At 42.8% G+C, this 17,567-nt stretch overlaps 1 protein-coding gene across 3 annotated transcripts in view; it reads right to left on the reverse strand.

Annotated features, from left to right (window-relative positions):
- Nucleotides 1–17,567, reverse strand: part of EML6 (EMAP like 6) — a 253,275-nt gene that overhangs the window by 84,648 nt on the left and 151,060 nt on the right. For all 3 annotated transcript variants that reach the window (XM_040993458.1, XM_040993459.1, XM_040993460.1), the window contains exons 13-16: nt 15,362–15,480; nt 13,649–13,835; nt 11,365–11,470; nt 3,824–3,917 (exon numbers count right to left, since the gene is read on the reverse strand). In XM_040993458.1, the coding sequence (XP_040849392.1) occupies nt 3,824–3,917; nt 11,365–11,470; nt 13,649–13,835; nt 15,362–15,480 (506 nt within the window). The remainder of the gene's footprint in view (nt 1–3,823; nt 3,918–11,364; nt 11,471–13,648; nt 13,836–15,361; nt 15,481–17,567) is intronic.

Below are 17,567 nucleotides of genomic sequence, written 5' to 3' on the forward strand. Positions count from 1 at the left end.
TTAACTCATGTCGATATTTAGACAAAGAACACTGTTTCCATTTCTGCTATCTTTCTTTTGGACACTTCCTAAATTTATGTGCAAGCTGTGTACAACGATTGGGGTGGGTGGGTGTAAGAGACACAAAATGCAGAGACCTCCGGGTCCTGCCCACAGACAGCAAGAATGCAGAAGACTTGGTAACTGCCGCCCTAGCCCCCAGCAGGTCCTTGGATGCAAGTCACTATTGATCACATGGGCCCCATAAACCCTACCGCCAAGCAAGGACAAGCAGTGAAGGAGACAGCCTCTTCTCGAGCCAAGGGCAGCTATGCCGAGCAGCCTTGGGCCCGCAACCTCCACCGAGAGCCTCTTCATTTGCTTAGTGACTCAGTTGTGCCTGTGAAGGTCTTGGGACGGGATCTGAATAAATGGAACACTGCAGAATGTGCAATTTCTACCACATCTCTAAACAAATAGATTTAAAATTGTTTACAAAACAGAACAACACAGAATTCACTAGAAGACAGCAAGTTACACTGAAGCATGAGGAAAAAAATGTTAGTTACAGAACAGCAACATCACAGTTACAGAATGCACAATATCTCATGAGAGTAAAAACAAATACATATATAGTACAAGCAATATACCAAAAACACATGTTAAATGTTGACCACGGCTTTTCAGGAAGTAGAATTACAGAGGATACTATTTTCTGCTTGGTGATTCTCTGTGCTGATTTTTTCATAAGGGATATGCATTACTTTTGAAAACAGAAAAAAATTCATGCAAATTTTAAAAAGTGATGCACATTTTTGAAAATGTGAGGGAGAAGAGGTGCTCCTAGGGTATGCAGGAAGCTGTATTATATTCACCAAACACAGGTGATGGGAGGCGCCTGCAGGAGAACAAGCAATCAGGCCAGAATGGGAATACTCATTCCATGTACCTGCTAGACCTGGACCTAGATTTTGTCACCAAGCTCTCCAACAGCAAAGCCATTTCAGAATAACATTGAGTGCCTCTTGTCCAAAACCCTCATCATTCTACTTTTTGCGCAGATCTCTGCTGTTTAAACCTCTGAGATGAATTAGGCCAATAACAATTAGTCCCTGCCTTCCCTGTCATGTTGCCAGGGCAACACAAATCCAAACCAAGGAGAAGGGTGCCTGTCTCATTCCTCTGTCCCGACATGGACGTGAAGCCATTAGGCAGCTGTCTACAGCAGACCGCTCTGTGTTTTTAAATGGGTCTATGCCATTAACATTTGGGCAACTTTCATGAGGGAAGACAATTAAAAGTCTGTTTGTAATGGAGGTGACTGAAATCACTCATCCAAGTTAAAATTAACAAATATGCAAAGACTTCATTCAAATACTTTATACGCAAAGGTCTTGCAATAAGAACCCCACTGAACATTCTAAATTTCTCATATTTTTCTGAGCAAGAAAGAGTGGGTTCATATAGACACGTTCACAATGAAGGATAATTTCTAAGGCTGCATCATGAGGGGCAGGCGTTTGCTGCATCAAGATGAGATGCTGCTCAGGAGAGTCGGCACTGTGTCATAGTGGGTAAAGCTGCTGCTGGCATCCTATGTGGGTGTTGGTTTAAGTCTTGACTGGTCTACTTCAGATTTTCTGATCTAGTTCCCTGTTGTGTACTTGGGAAAGCAACAGAGGATGCTTACGTGCTTGCATCCATGTGGGAGACCTGGAAGAAGCTGCTAGTTCCTGACTTTGCCTGGCTTACCCTTGGTCATTGCAGCCCTTTGAGGAAGGATTCAATGGGTGAGTGTCTGTCCCTCTCTTTCCTCCTTAACTCTGCTTTTCAAATAAATAAATATTAAAGAAAAAAAAGATGCTGCTTGGGAAGCCTGTCACCTGTCAGATACATGGTGGAGTTTTGGCATCCCTCCCAACCCCACCCTCCTGCTAAGGCAGACCTTGGAAGGCAGGCAGCAGGTGGTGGGCCAACAACTTGGATCCCTGCCACTCATGTGAGGAATTAGGATGCAGTTCTGGTGGTCTACTTTTAGCCTGGCTCAGCCCCCAGCTGTTACAGAATTCAGGGAGGTGGCCCGCAGACGCAAAAGCTCTTCTGCCATCTCTTTATATTTCAAACTAATAAAATTTTTTTCAAAGAGAGCTCTCTGTCATGCCCCACACAATGAGGCACTGGGTGTCAGCAGTACTGCCACGGCTTTGCCCTGCCCCCAGGGAGAAGTTCCTGGCCCCAGTGTTGGGCATAGCCACAGAACAACTACCAAAGCACAGAGGCAGGCTCCATGCTGAGGTTTTGGAAGGCACGTGGGTCGTGGCTGAGATGCAGCCATGCAAAAGGAGAGGCGGCTCTGTGTCAGCTGTTCCCTGAGAGTGAAGGAGTTCTCCCAAGAACTCGGCTGACTGCTGCACCCCAGCCAAGTACTATTCGATAAAATGCCACTTTTTGGCCACTCTTCTCAAAATATTGTTTTTAAATTTTATTTGAAATGCAGAGCCACAGACAAAGAAGAAAAACTGAAGAAGATATCCTACCCATTGGTTCACTCTCCGAATGGCTGTAGGGGGCAGAGCTCTTGGGATTTCTGACATACAACTGGCGTGTGACCTACAGCTGCAGCAGATCGCTCACAGGGCAATGCCACTTCCATAGGTTGGCAACTGCAGACCTGTGCTTTCCCTACACTTATCTTTACATACACATGGTATGTGTCACAGATACTAAAGCAGGCATCAGTGTTTTAGTCCAGGAGGACATTCTGATTAGTAGCAGAGGTTGAATCCTAGAGGGGCGTGGAAGAATAGTGAAGGATCCTAGAAAGACTAAAAGAGAAACCACTCGGGCTGGCAGATCAACGAGGTGCCACTTTCTGCCAGGAATTCCATACCCATGGTCATCAGAAACACCTCTCATTTTCTCCCGAGATGGCCAGCTGGAGTCCTTGAGGCTCTTCTGCCATTCCTTTGAGTCAAGAGCCATTTAAGGGTCTCCACTCATTAAATCCAGTTGCCAACAACCTTTTCTTACTTAACATTGTGGAGGAACATATTAATCTAAAAAGAGTTTCAGGGTTGAAGGCCATTAGCTGGGGAAACAAACTCAAGACAGAGAGGTGGTTAAGCTGTGTGGGGAAGCACTCTCAGGGAGGCATGCTGCCCACGTGCCTGGGCACCAAACGGCGTGGCCAGGCCTTGGTTGCCAGCTGCCTTGGCCTCTGACCAGAAAGGGGCACAGGGCTAAGCTCAGTGGAAGGCAGTGCTCAGCCCGAACGCTGACTCAGCGGGCAGGGAGGCTGTGGTATGAGAGGACAGGTGGTCTGCAAACAGCAGTCGGTCTCACAGAGTCTATTTATAAGACAGGCGGATGAGGGAAACAATTTGCCTCTTGCACAGCAAGTGGCAGATGCACACGATGGGGCCTCCTTCCCAGAGACACCACAGCCTCATGACAAATGGTGCCTCCGACTCCACTGACATTGACAAGCCTTGTGCAGATGTCACAAGAGGGAAAACCATGGGCAAGGCACTAGCCGGGGAAAAGCTGCTTTCCTGTAGTCGGCAGAGGGCACTGATACAGGCAGCGTAGATACAGCACTAAGCCAAGTAATGGCTGACCCTCTGGAAGGCTTTTCTGAATCTTCCAGTTCCCAACAAATCACAGGGACAGCTCCACATTCGGTCTGGCACCAGGTAATACTGTGGTATGTTCTCATGTAGGCAGTCAGCTTTCTGTGCGAATTTCCTGGGAGTCTGAGGATGGCACCTTCCCAGGAAATGCAAACTATCGACCCTGCCCGAAGCATGGTATCAGTAGATGCCGTTAGACCTCGGCAGCTTCTTACCTTGTGGTGGCTATCTTTTCTCCCTTTTTCCAGTCCCAAAACACAATACTGTGAAAATCGTCTAAACCAACCGACACCAGACATTTTCCATCAGCTGTATGGAAACAACACAAATGTCAAATGACTCACTGCTTTGCTGAAAACACGAAACATTTCGTATACTGTCAAGAGGAATAAGAAACTGACCTTAAGAATATTCTTCAGGACCAGAGACACTAGGGAATATCACAGAATAAAGGGACCACCCTGAATGACATGCACAGGTAGGAAGGTGTGACAGGTGGGAACTGAGTGAAGACTCCAAGCCAGACGGGAGCCCCTCAACTGAGTCACAAAACCTCACCTATTTTGTGAGAGACAAATGTCCTGATATTCACAGGAAGAGCCATTTTACCTTGTAGTGCTACGTTTATTTCCAGGTCTAAGAAACTGAGTTTGACTTAAGCATTCAGATAACATAATTACCAAACTTAGTTTTAAATATCCCGTTAAAAAGCAGATTTTGCAATTAAAAAAGTCATGACTAGGAAAGACATTTGGTCTTGTGGGTCAGACACTGGTTAAGACACTCGGGCTCCATAGTGGCATGGCTGGGTTTGAGTTCCAGTTCTGACTGCTTGCTGCTAGCTGCTTCGAGCCAACGCAGACCTTGGGGTCAGTGATGCTAGCTCATGGGTCAATCCGTGCAGGAGATCTGGCTTGGGTTCCCAGCTCCTAAGCCAGCAACGGCCATGGCAGGTATTTGGAAAGATAACCAGTGGATAGCAGAGCGCTGTCTTTCCCCCTTATGCAAAAACTTGAACATTTTTGTACCTGATTTTTCCTATTTCGGATATAGACATGATTGTAAAAAACACTTAGAAGATATGGATAAACAATGATAATCTTCCAAATGTGCAAGCCTACATTTGATACATATCCTGCTAGTCTTTTTCTCCACATCAGTATACTTTGAAGAAAGAAATGAAGAACTAGGATCACATTAAGCTATCACCTACTCTTTTCTAATGCATTCTATTACGAAATTTTTGCCCTAGTAACAAATATGTGTTACATTATCAAGGATAACCATAATTAGGGCATTTTGACTGATTTCCAGGAAAAAATACTGCATCACACACAGGATGCCAAAATATCCAAATTTATGTATAACTAAACTTGAGATAAAAGTAATTTGCTGTCTCCCATCAAGACAGAAGAGGTGCAGCCAACAAGCTTTCTTCTTTGTTCCTTTGACTCAAGCAGTGAAGCTCCCCAAACCCAGTTATGAGGCTCCAAGAGACAGGGCGCAACACTCATTCTGCCTCTGATAATCAGGGTCTCTTTGCTAAGAGAAATGCAAGCCCAGGTTTTTCTGATTCTCCCAGGTCCAGAGGTGCAGCCCCTGGTCTCTACTGTCATTTTCCAAGGCAGGCCTGGGGCAGACCCCACGGGAATGTAAAATAAAGGAAGCCTTGTCAAATTGGAAACTTAGACAAGCTGTATTATTCCTTAGTATAGTAAGTCACAAGGAATATTTATACCTATTTCATGCATTTATGCTTCTAATACATAGAACTATCTAAAATTAAAATTTAATGGAGCCTCTCATGGTTCTGTTGGTTACATCTGACACTCCTAGTTCAAGTGCTAACCCACACCTACCCTTTGAATGAGAGTCCTCTCCATAGGCTGGCTCCCTTCTCCTAAATGACTGGACACTGTGGCCTACTCCTCCTTTTCTGGAGAAAGAAGGAAAGCTAGAGTCTGACTTCACAAATCAAAGGTTCCTCGATCCTCAATCGGGAGTAAGGATGAGCCTAGGGTGTGAACCCTTTGTAAGGCACTACGCTCTCCTGTTAGGTAAAGACAATAAACTTGGCCAAAGGGGTAACTTGTTTCCAGGAACTCACTGTAAACAAATCATGTTTTTTCAACCACAATGAATGGTGTGTTCCGAGGTTTAAATGTTACCAGTCTTCAAACTGGACAAGATCTCTCATTATGCATTTGGGAGAAGGAACTAGTAATCATGTCCTATTAATTCCCAATAGTATCATGTTTTCCTTGCCCTTAGTAGGATCTGGCCTTTATTAGCATGCCCCTGCATTGGTTATTTTTTGTATTCCCTTACTCTATTTAAGTCATAAGCTCTGTTAAAGCTTATAGTAACTGTACCACGTTTCCTTTGTGACCTTGACACAAGCTGGCTTTCAGTGAATGCTTACAATGCTGGTTATGCAAGGATGGCAAGGTGACGATGAAGTACACCCACAGGTGGTATGAACAGAAAGAAAAGGTACAATGAAGATGTAGTCTGCCCAAGCGTGATAAGAAAATATATGTTATGTAGCTATAAAAATTTTAACTGTTTTTAATTATCACTCAAAAATAATCCTGAAAATTCAATGCCTTTTTGAGTTCATTAATTCTGCATTTTACGTCTCTTTGTGAAGTGTGTGGTTATATTAGTATGTCCTTGCATGAAGCAGCTGCACGACTTTCAAATGACAGTTTTACGTCTTGTTCACTGAGGGCAGAAGGTGACTTCTTGGCAGCATTTCAGTGAAGTCACAGTCCACCCCGGCTCAGTCCCCTCACTGTGGGTAGTGATGGAAGATACAGGTCCAGAGGTGCCTCAACAGTCACAGCTCTCTGGGATGGTGGCTTTTTCTTGAGTTCTGTAGAGACAGGCTACTACTGCATCACACACAGGATGCCAAGGTCATTGGCTGCCTTTTCCTTTCTTTTTTTCTCCCTCCAATTTTCATCTCCCCTGAAATAGCAGGTTTGATCTTTGAAAACCCACTGCTCCCTGACCTGTTAGCTGGAGATTTTGGCTTTTGGCAGTATTTTTAGCATCTAGGAAATGTCCTTTCCAATCTTTTCAGTCACAGTATGTATTAATTATGGATGGTGGTGACACAACCCAGAAATAATTCTAAGGCACTTAATGTCACCAGTAAAGAGCAAATTAGAGAGAGAATATTTTTATTCAGACAATTGTAAGTTGGTCTTCCTATTCAGGGATCATAAAAAATGCATAGGTTGTCCAAACTGAATACGATGAAATCAGGTTATTCTTAAATGTGCCTCTATGGAAATCTGTATTATTCCAAGAAGTTCTCTATAATACGTGGATGGTATTTAGAGCAGAAAATATTCATGCAGTGTGAACTTTTCTCCTTCCAAACCAGTTTTCTATTCATGGGGAAACACTTTCCTTACTGCTAGCACAAAAACAAAGATGGCTCTGTCCTCCCCAGACAGGATAAATGCAGCTATATACAACTCTCACCTCAAATCATGCAAATCCATTCCCCATAGACAAAATCCCAAATTACTGATCTTGTTGCAAAAAATGATTTTTCACTAAGAAGTTTTTTCATTTGCTTTAGAAAATTAGCAAACACAAATTAAGCCAAATCCCTACAGATAATTGCTTCCTCAGTGCCTGGTTTCCACGTCACTTTCTTGCTTTCCATTTCCATTCCCATTTCCAAAATTTATTTCTCTTGTTAACTCTCAAACCTACATAATCAATGATACGCCTGCAACAACGCCCACAATGAGCTGACTCCTGAGAGGCAGGTGGCTATGGGCGTTCTGACACACACAGATGGGGCCAGCAGTTGGCTAACACCCCAGGAGCCTCATGCAGGTGCCCTGCTTACATGGGCACATTCTCCTCCCTGTGAGTTTCTGACTCACTCTCCTACCAATTTCCAAAAACAAGGTAGAGTTATCCCTGCTCCCACTTTTGACAAGCATAGGACTCAAAGGGGCTGTCCATATGTTCTCTGCATATAACCATGACCCCACCATAATGATCCTGGAGGGGAGCAGTAGGAGGCGGATTACTTGCTGGTTTGCACAAAGACCTGGCAAGTGAACAAATACACCAAACGCTCCAGTATGACCCTCGTGTCACAGGCTCACATCAGAATTGGTGGAGCCCAGGGGCAGGGTGCAGCTTGTAGACTGAGTAAGAACTTTCCTTCTACCTCCCGTCATTTGACAATCTATATCCACAACCTGGCACTAGCCTGGGAGCCAGGGGCCCTGATTCTAGCTTAGGATCTACCACTGCTGGCCTTGACTTGGGCCACACCACCAAGTTCTCCAGATTTTTACTGCCAGCCTGTTAAGTGGCATCAGGCTTAAAGACTAAACCTGCAGCATTATGAAATACTCTCAGCAGAAACTGAACCAAATAGGCTCTGGCTTGCACCTTTTGAAGTGCCCACAGAGTTGACAAACATCACAAACTCACCTATAAGTGACCGTTCCTCACACGCATCACACACAATAGACAGAAATAAGAATTTCTTCCTGAGCAATTTTAAAGATCATCAACTGCATTGTAAACATCTACGTATGAATACCATACTTGAATTGCTAGCATCAAACAAACTTTTTCTGAAGCAAAGGAATGCATTTGCTGAATAAATGGGCTCTTCCCTCATGATGTTTCCTGGGGGAAACAGAGACTGTAATGGTCAAATTGAAATGCCCTATTCAGAGAGAAAATAGTCCACCTATGGGAATTTATTTGTCCAAGATGGGAACTAAAAGTAGCAACAGAACTGGCATCCCCATCTCCACTTCCTTCTTAAGTATGTTTTCCCTCCCCCTGCAATGAACTCATGGAAGGCTTTATGAGGGAAATTTTGCTTTCTTCTCAAAAGTTCGTGGCCCCAGAGGATACATGGCCTCTCTGACACAGAGAACAAGCCACTACACGCCAGCTTGTTGCTACCAGTTCATTGTATACTGCCTCTCATCAATACTTTCTCTATGGGGAGTTATGGAGTTAACTCTTCTGACTTTTCTACATATAAAAAAAAAATAAAAGAAGCTCAATAGGGTAACCAAATTGTTATATTGCTATAAATTTCCTGCTACCATTTATATGCTGATATGCCTTCACTTTCACATGAAATCAATAATAGATGCTATTTTTAGTTCTATTTTTTAACTTGATGTATAGAAATGTGCATGGCACATGTGAAGTTCACGTACTTCTCATTATGAATTACAGCCTTTCTTATACACTGTTTGCTAGAATTTTTGAGTCACCTTTCAATGGCACCAAAAAATTAACACATGGCATTTTTCATAATTAGGTCATATTATTTTTACTGCTCTAATGGGTCTCTTATCATGCCTCTACAGCACATTTGTTAATGTAATTATTTATTTCAAGTATACACACACGTATCTGGTAGCAAAATTAATTGTTTAGGGAAAGAGCTGTTTCAACCATTGAAGACTCAACACAAACACAAAAATGAAGGGAGAGGTTTACTCACAAGTTTGTCACTGAAATACAACTGAACTAAAATTATACTTTCCTCTTAGAGCTCATTATTTTATCAAGAACACAAAGCACATCTATCTTAAAAATGCATGTCAAGGCTGGCATCATGGTACAGTTGGATAAACCACTGAATGTGATGATGTCATATCAAAAAGGTGCCAGATGCGGTCCCAGTTCCTCCACTTCTGACCTTGCACCATGCTAACATTCTTGGGACAGCATCACAAGATGGCCCAAGCCCTCGGGTCTTTGCAGCCATGTTAGAGACCTAGAGTGAGTTCCTGACTCTTGGCTTTGGCCTAGCCCACCACTGACTGTTGGCAGTCACTGAGGAAATGAACCAGCAGATGGAAAAGCCTCCTCTCTGCAAATAAATCTCTCTCTCTGCAAATAAACTCCTCTTTCAAATAAACATATAGATGCATTTTAAAAAGAAATAAATAAAATTACATGCCTATCAAACATTTTCAACATTAAAACAAATTATTCTCTGCTCATCAAGTGTGTTATCTGGGCATTTACATTGCAGATGCTCCCCCAGGCTGAGGAGTTCTCTCTCCCTCTCTCCACATTCTCGCATTCACCTATATCACATGATCACTAGGGCAGAAGTTCATTTAGAGCTTACTAATTCAATAGAAGGTGGTGAACCACTTCTAGCAATATATAACTACTCACATTTGTAAACTAACTCATTCTCATGCTCACAGTACATGAGAATGAGTATGTCATAAAAGCAAAAAGATAGTCCCATTATATTGTCAGGAAATAGATCATTCAACTGTTTTCATGCAAACATGGTGCACAACGTGGTGTTCTAGGAATAACAAAGAAAGGCAAAACAAAGTACATTCATAAAAACCTCATGTGTTCATTTATAACATTTTCTATGTCCACAATATGACATGTGCAACAGGAAGGTGGGTCTGGCTTCACATGTAGCTTACTGTGTGCATAGCACACAGGAGGAAACAGATGTAGACACAAATAATTGTAGTATCATGCAGACTCAGGTGCCATGAAAAGTGATGACAGTGATGAGCTATGGGAAGCAGAAGCAAGGACAAATTATTTCTCCCTGGAATGATGAAGGAAAACATTTCCAACCTGGTCTTAAAGGATGGTGGATCTTGCACATGGGCATAGGAACAGGCTGACAGAAGAACACAGGCAAAAGGAAGAAGAAGGAAGTGTTAGGCAGGTGAGAAGGAGCACGGATTGGGTGGGGTTTCACCTATCAAGGAAGCTTGAGCCTGGAGGTCATGAACATGTAAACCAGGACTCTACACTGAGTCAGCCCACCGAGGTGAGCCCAGGTGGCAGTAATGGCCAATACATTTCCAGAAAATGCAAGATGATCAGAATGAATAGGAGAAAGTCAATGTGGAATGGGAGACCATTGTAACTTCAGTGGCAGAGATCAGGAGACTTAGGACAAGGAGACAAGGAGACTTGAGACAGATATTGATAACAGGGATTGTGGCATTATGGTTTTCAAGACTAATGTTATAAAAACACACATATTAAACCCTTGAAAAAAATTTAGAAAAAGCAAGTTTTTCAATGAGCTTTCTGAACAAAGTTTAGGATCTTGTCCCACTGACCTAATTTCTACAGCTGAGATGATTTAAGATGTAGAGATAAAAATAAATACCTTTTGTAATAGGCCCTCATTTTCAAATGCTAACTTAAAATTTATTTTTAAGAAGATTATATTCATCAGGGCTTTTATTAGCACTGTATTCACATTTTAAATTAAGGAGGCAAGCACTTCAGCTGTGTTTTTCTATATAAAATCTCATTCCAAAACATCAATGTCACAAAGCAACCTTTTGTTGAGGATTTTCAGCCCTTCCTCTGCTCTGTGTGCTTTAAACCCTAGAAGGCTTGCTCCTACTTATGATGGCCTGAGTCACTGCCAGACATCTGCAACTAAGTCCTTCAAGTGCCAACAGCTGTTCGGGATTTCAAACTGCTCAAGTTAACCCAGAACACAGTGGAAACTAGACAATGTTTGGGACAGAAAAACAAGGAAGACCAGGAAGGGATGTATAACCGAAAGGCCACATATTTTTTTGATGACTTCTTCCTGAATATGACCCCCACTCTAAGGCGGAATAGGTGGCACACAAGGAGCATATGCCATTACAGATGGAACTCTACAAACCACAAGAATGTTTCTAAAACGTTAACTCCATGTAGCCCCATTTGTCACTGACTCCAGCACCAAACTAGAACTCACCTGAAAAGTCCAGGGCACATACTCCTCTCTGATGTTGTCCTTTCAACAGTGACAGACATTTTAGAGTTTGAGTGTCCCACACATGAATAGCAGCATCCCTGCCAACCTGAAATCATAGGAATGACAAATTAATTTCTCACAAGCGGTAACATAAATAATTTTTCTCCTTAGAATCAAATGCTACTCAGAAACCAAGAAACATACTTTATTTGGAGTGGGAAGATTCACAGGAATTGTCTGGCCCAACTGCATTACTTCCCAGATGAGGCTTCCTGACGCATCAGGTTGGGTTCTGGCAGAGCCGGACAAGGCACCTGCCTCCCAGTTAAGGAACTTTCAAGACTCTCCTCCTGTGCTCTGCTACTTTCAGTCCCTTCTGCCTTTCCCTCTCCAGCCTTCTCACTAGGTACAAGAGCCTACTTCTTGGACAAAGAATTACATTGTTGATGGTAATAATCATAGAGTTACTTCATCCTCTCTAAGTTATCTTACTTCAACAAGGCTTGACCCTACTTCCCTTCCTGGGAAATACCAGTTTCAAGGTTTAGTTGGAACTTGGTCTGAGCTGAAGGTGCGTTTCCCTTGCAGGCAGGGGAAGGAGGTTATGTAATAATCATACTCGTTTTCCAAAAAGATAAAGAAATTAAACTGGTTGTCTTCACTTAGAAATAAGAGAAGGTATGGCAGATGCCATGTTGGACATGATGACTGTGAACGTGAAGCCAGAACACAACTGAGCAGGATCTCGGCAGCTCTCACACCGCCTGTGGAGGCCCAGGCTCCCTGGCCTCATGGCAGCTGGCTTCTCGTATCCCATTAGTTTACTCCCCAAACAGTTTCCAATACCCCGTACCCTCAACAGTTATGTCAAAACCTCAGCTCTGGTTTTTCACTTTCAAAAGATGCCTATTAAACTGCCACGAACATATGCATCATCTTTTAATTAAAAAATACCAAAAAAAATCAACAGCAAAACAATGACCAATTATCAACAGAAGTCAATAATGTGAGTTCATGCAGAATACATGGTCTTCACTTTGCAGCCAGAGACATAGCAAATCAGTGTAAAAACCAAGGCTCATTGCCTTTAGGGGATATTTTAGGCTTCTGCCACCTGCCGAGACCGAAAGACAGTGAGAATCTGTCTCGTGCTAAATTTTGACATTATATGAGTTTTTTCTTGAATGGCCCTTTCAATATTGAAGTCCCACTGAAACATGACCTGCCATTGAATGTCCCTGTTCCAACTGAGCGAGACCATATTTTACATATGTAAGAGATAGATTCTAAAAGTGAAAACCTGTTTGACACTATTACAGCTTTATCAGAAAGGTAAGATGCCTGAGTCTAACACATTCTTGGTTTCAAAAATGACTACTACTTTCTTCTTCTTACCCAAAATGACTGAATACAGAGTCCCCGTCTTCAAGTAGTCTTTCAGTTAAAAAAAAAAATCAGCTAAAACTTCGAGGCTTTTGCAAGGTTAAATATAAGAAATTAATTAAAACTGATAGTTTTAATTTTGTAAAAATAACTATACCATAGATGTCATTCTAGAATTAAAGCATGGTTCACTCAATAAAGGTTTATCAAGCACTTAGCAAGTATTAAGCCTTGGAAAAACAGCCATAAAAACATATAGAAAGCTGGGCCCAGTGCAGTAGCCTAGTGGCTAAAGTACTGACTTTGAACGTACCCCATATGGGTCCCAGGATCCCAAATGGGTGCCAGTCCTGGCAGCCCTGCTTCCCATCCAGCTTCCTGCTTGCAGCCTGAGAAAGCAGTCAAGGACGGCACCAAGCCTTGGGACCCTGCACCCTTGAGGGAGACCCAGAAGAGACTCTGGACTCCTGGCTTCGGATTGGCTCAGCTCCAGCCACTGTGGCCACTTGAAGAGTGAATCATCGAAATGAAGATCTTCCTCTCTGTCTCTTCTCCTCACTGTATATTCGGCTTTCCAATAAAAATAAATAAATTCAAAAAAAGAAGAAGAAACATACAGAGCTCTTCCTTCATGAAACTTCCACCACTGGAGCAGCAGCTGGTCCCCTTTGCTGCTCATTAGCTCCAGCAGACCCTGCCCGAGAGGCCTGTCAGCAGGGCCAGCATGCACAGGCTGCTGCTTTCATCATCACCAGAAGGGCCCATGGCCCCTGAACCTCTACCTTCCTGCCTCATTCTTATTTCTATCAAGCCTTTCTTGACTCCCTAACGAGCTAACTGGGTTCAATCTCAAATCCTGTGCTTCCAGCTCTGTGCCTGGTCTTAGCAGACACGCACGTACCTGCCCTGTGGCCACGTAGTCCTTCACGGGGTGGATGGTGAGGCTGAGGATGTCGTCATCATGTCCCAGGTACAGCCTCTGCGAGTGCTGCTGCCTGTTGTACACGACGGCCACGGCAGCGATGTGGTAGACCACCTCTCCGGCTTGGGTGTAGAAGAGATTGTTGCGACAGTCGTAGCCCCTGTAACTGAAGCACAGGTCCCAGAAACGCACGGTGGTTGAGTCAACATCGAATGAATGAACGGGAGCTGACAGAGCGAAAGCTCATGTGGATGAACAGGTGCACGGGGAACCCCAGTAACTCCTTAGTCACCTAGCAGACAGACTTGGAAATGGGATGACGAGAACCTCGGAGGGTGGGGACTGCTGTGGAGGTACACAGGCACTGGTGAGCTCAGTGACATCAGCTTCCAACTCCTTGGCTACTGGATATGTTTCTGTTCATCTGTGATGGGGCACAGGCTTTTCTTTCATAAACACCTGCCTCGCAGACACACTCTGGCCCATCAAGAATGTGAACTATGTAGTATCCTGGGATGCAGAACCATCCAGGAGCATCAAAACAATGTAAGTACAAGGTGGATGCTGAAAAATGGACAGCTCTCACAACTGGGGAAGCATTCTTCTTCATAAGCCTACTAGTTGTTTTTAACAAAATTGACCATGGACCTGTCAACAAGCACATTATTTTTTTGGTGACCCATCACAATGAAATGAAAATGTAGTTTTTTTGGAGCCTTCCAGAAGGAATATAAAGGAGTAACTAATATTGCTATTACATAATTGTTTCCATTCTCTCCTACTGGTTAGGAGGAAAAGCTTCCTCAGCGGTTTTCTCAGCCACATTCTGGCAATCAGTAATATTTCACAGATACAGTTAGTAATTGAAAAAAATTCCATCTTCTAACCCTAATTTTCTGTGCTCAATAAATGTGTGCTGTAAGTCATAGTGCACTTGTACTAATTTAGTCAAATTTAAGTAAATATTATAGCAATAATAATTCAACCTGAAAAATTTAACAAGCAAGCCATATCATTTAAAATTTTCTAGTTGTCACATTCAACAATGAAAAGCAATTTGAGATCGATTTCAACACATTTCAACTCAAATTACATTTTATGTGTTTACTAGTCACACATGGCTTATATATACACTTACATATACCGGACAGTCTTAAATTTACAGGAAATGAAAGCAAACTAGATTTCTTTCTCTTGTAGAAGGAAAAATATACCATCAGAAGATTCTCAAGCACAAAAACTGTTAGGATAAAATTTGAAGCCAATTAGTTAAGTTTTTCTCGATCATTTAAGCTTACATGGAAAACTGGGTTAAAATGAAATGTGCCAGGGTATGTATTATTTTACAAAATTCAAAATGATTTTGGGTGCATGTGAAGAAAAATAAGAAAATGATCTTAGGATGGAGCTAGTAAACCAGCGCAGAGGGTTTCAGGCATGGAGGAAGTGAGCTGGAGAGGAGAAAGGAGGAAGTGAGCTGGAGATGAGAAGTGACAGCAAGAGAAATAGCTGCTGTCCACAAATGGCGTGGAGTGACTCAAGTGACTGCGGCACTGTGACAGCCACAGGTCAGCATGGAGCAAGGGGCCAGCGCACGAGCCAAGCTGAAGGGGGTGCCGGCTTGCAGTGAGGTCTCCACAGCGGGGGGTCTGTAGAGACCAGACAAAGATGCTCCCGAGCCGCAGGACTCACCCATGTATGAACTGGAGCTTCAGGCTGTCCTCAGGAGCCTTTTCTCGTTTGAGGAAGGGCACTGCGTGGTTTTTCTCTTTGCTTTGTTGCTTTAGCTGAGGTAGATCTTCTTTGTAAACCTTAAAGCACAACACAGGCATTTAGTGGAGCTACTTTACCCCCGCTTTCCAGGCGTCAGGGTCTCAGGACTCTTGGAAAGCCCCAAACTGCTTCCCCACACTATTTTTTGCAGAAATATAAACCAAAAATTCTTTCTCCTAATAAAGTCGACATGGAAACAATTTTAATCATTTATCTTCTTCACTAATTTATATCCAGAAAATATGATGCTGGTATGTTAGTAAGCAGTTATCGAAATGATTGACAAAGCAGAAATCTCATATTTCTTCTAAGAAGCTACGTCCTGATCCTTCTTAATAATGACCTTCCTTTAATGGCCTCATGCATTTTCACAGGCAAGACAAGACCCAGAGCACAGTTCACTTGATCTAACCTTGCACCTAAAAAGAATATTCCCTACAATTTAAATACATGAAACAACCAGTGTAATTTACCCTGTATGTACGCTACCATACTGAGAAATGTCACTTTAACACAATGAAATCAAAATACAATCTATCAGTGGTTTCTCATCTTTAAGATAGAAAAAATGTTTTAAATTTTTGGTTGAGAGACAGACCAGCCTATTATCTGCTGGTTCATTTTTCAAATCTTTGCAGTAATGGGTGGGGCCTGGCTGAGCTAGAGACCAAAGCGAGGAGCCAGGAGCCCAATCCAGCTCCATGGAACTACCTGGAACTACCACTGCCGCCCCCTGGGGCCTGCCATGGCAGGGGGCAGGCCCAGAGTGAAACATCTGTTCCCAAACGAAAGTCACTGCCTGATCAGATCCACTGCTAAAAAGAAAATCATAACTTTATTTACAATGAAGTCCTTATTTAGAATTTGACCAGAAATTACTTGAAAAATGAAAGTCGAAGTACACCTGACATCTATTTTAACTCTGCAACAGAAGAAACGAATTACTCATTTGAAATCACAACTATCCCTCTGAATTCCTATTTTCACCAGCTCCTCAATGATTTATTTTTCAGAGCATCCAACTCTGTGGTATGGCTACTGGTGCCTTTAAACTTCCTAACTGCTGTGGGTGCCCAAATGCCATCTGCAGAAAGGGAAGATTCCCTGCTTGGAAATCACTGTCAACCAGTAACACAGGTAAGGAACTGGAAAGACGATATTGGAGAGGATTTGTCTTTCCCCTGCTTCCAGGATTTTTCCTTACTAACATTTTGAAAAAAAAAAAAAAATCCAACTAATGAAAATGTCCCTTTCCCCCAAATCCTGCTTAAATTTCATTTCTCTTTCATATTAGGACACATTGATTAGTTATGTTATATGCACGCATTAATAATTTCCTTTCAAATCCTCTTTTTTAGGTCATATTATACAACCTGTTTTATCAGTACATAGTCAAGCTAATTCAGTTGTGAAGTCGACATAGCTAAGAGACGGACTGCAATTCTACCAATCCAATCTTTCAAACACTGAGTGATGATTATGGCCTGAAAAACTGTAAGAACCCAAAAAGTAGTAAATCCAGTGCTTAGAGATAAAGCTCATGGCACAGAGAGGGCTCTTTGCAGAGAAATCCAGACCAACACTTGAAAAACAGAGAAAAAAAATCCACATTTTGGAAGTTCATTCCCTGAATGCCCAGGAACCTAATTACTTAAGCACTGACTGCTGGGAAGCCGGGAACAGGAGCCAGAGTGAAGGCATTGAACTGCCAGGGTTCTATTTCAGTGTGAGCAGCGTCCAAACTGCTATGCCCCACACACACACCATCATTCCTGATATCTCAGCAATGGAAAAGTGGGCAAACCAGTTCACCTCTCAGAGTTACCATGGAGCTGGGTCTGTCTTGCACAAAGTGTGGGATCTGGCCCACAGACATTGCTCAGGCGTATGTGGCAAGTCTCCATGAGCAACACTGACAGCTGACACATGTCAAATCTGATGTCCATTCAGTCCATGCGTATGTACAGAATCTATTTTTATGCCTTTGATAAATGACAAGGAAGCAGACAAGGCCCCACTGCTATCAACTAAGAAGGCAGTTGCTCTAGATTCCTCACAACTAAAGGACTACTTTAGCATTTCTTAATGCCAAAATAAACCTTCAGCTTCCAAAAACATTTGGATG

This window comes from Ochotona curzoniae, unplaced genomic scaffold (genome assembly GCF_017591425.1).
Source record: "Ochotona curzoniae isolate NIBS_2020 unplaced genomic scaffold, NIBS_Ocur_1.0 contig_883, whole genome shotgun sequence".
Lineage (NCBI taxonomy): Eukaryota > Metazoa > Chordata > Mammalia > Lagomorpha > Ochotonidae > Ochotona > Ochotona curzoniae.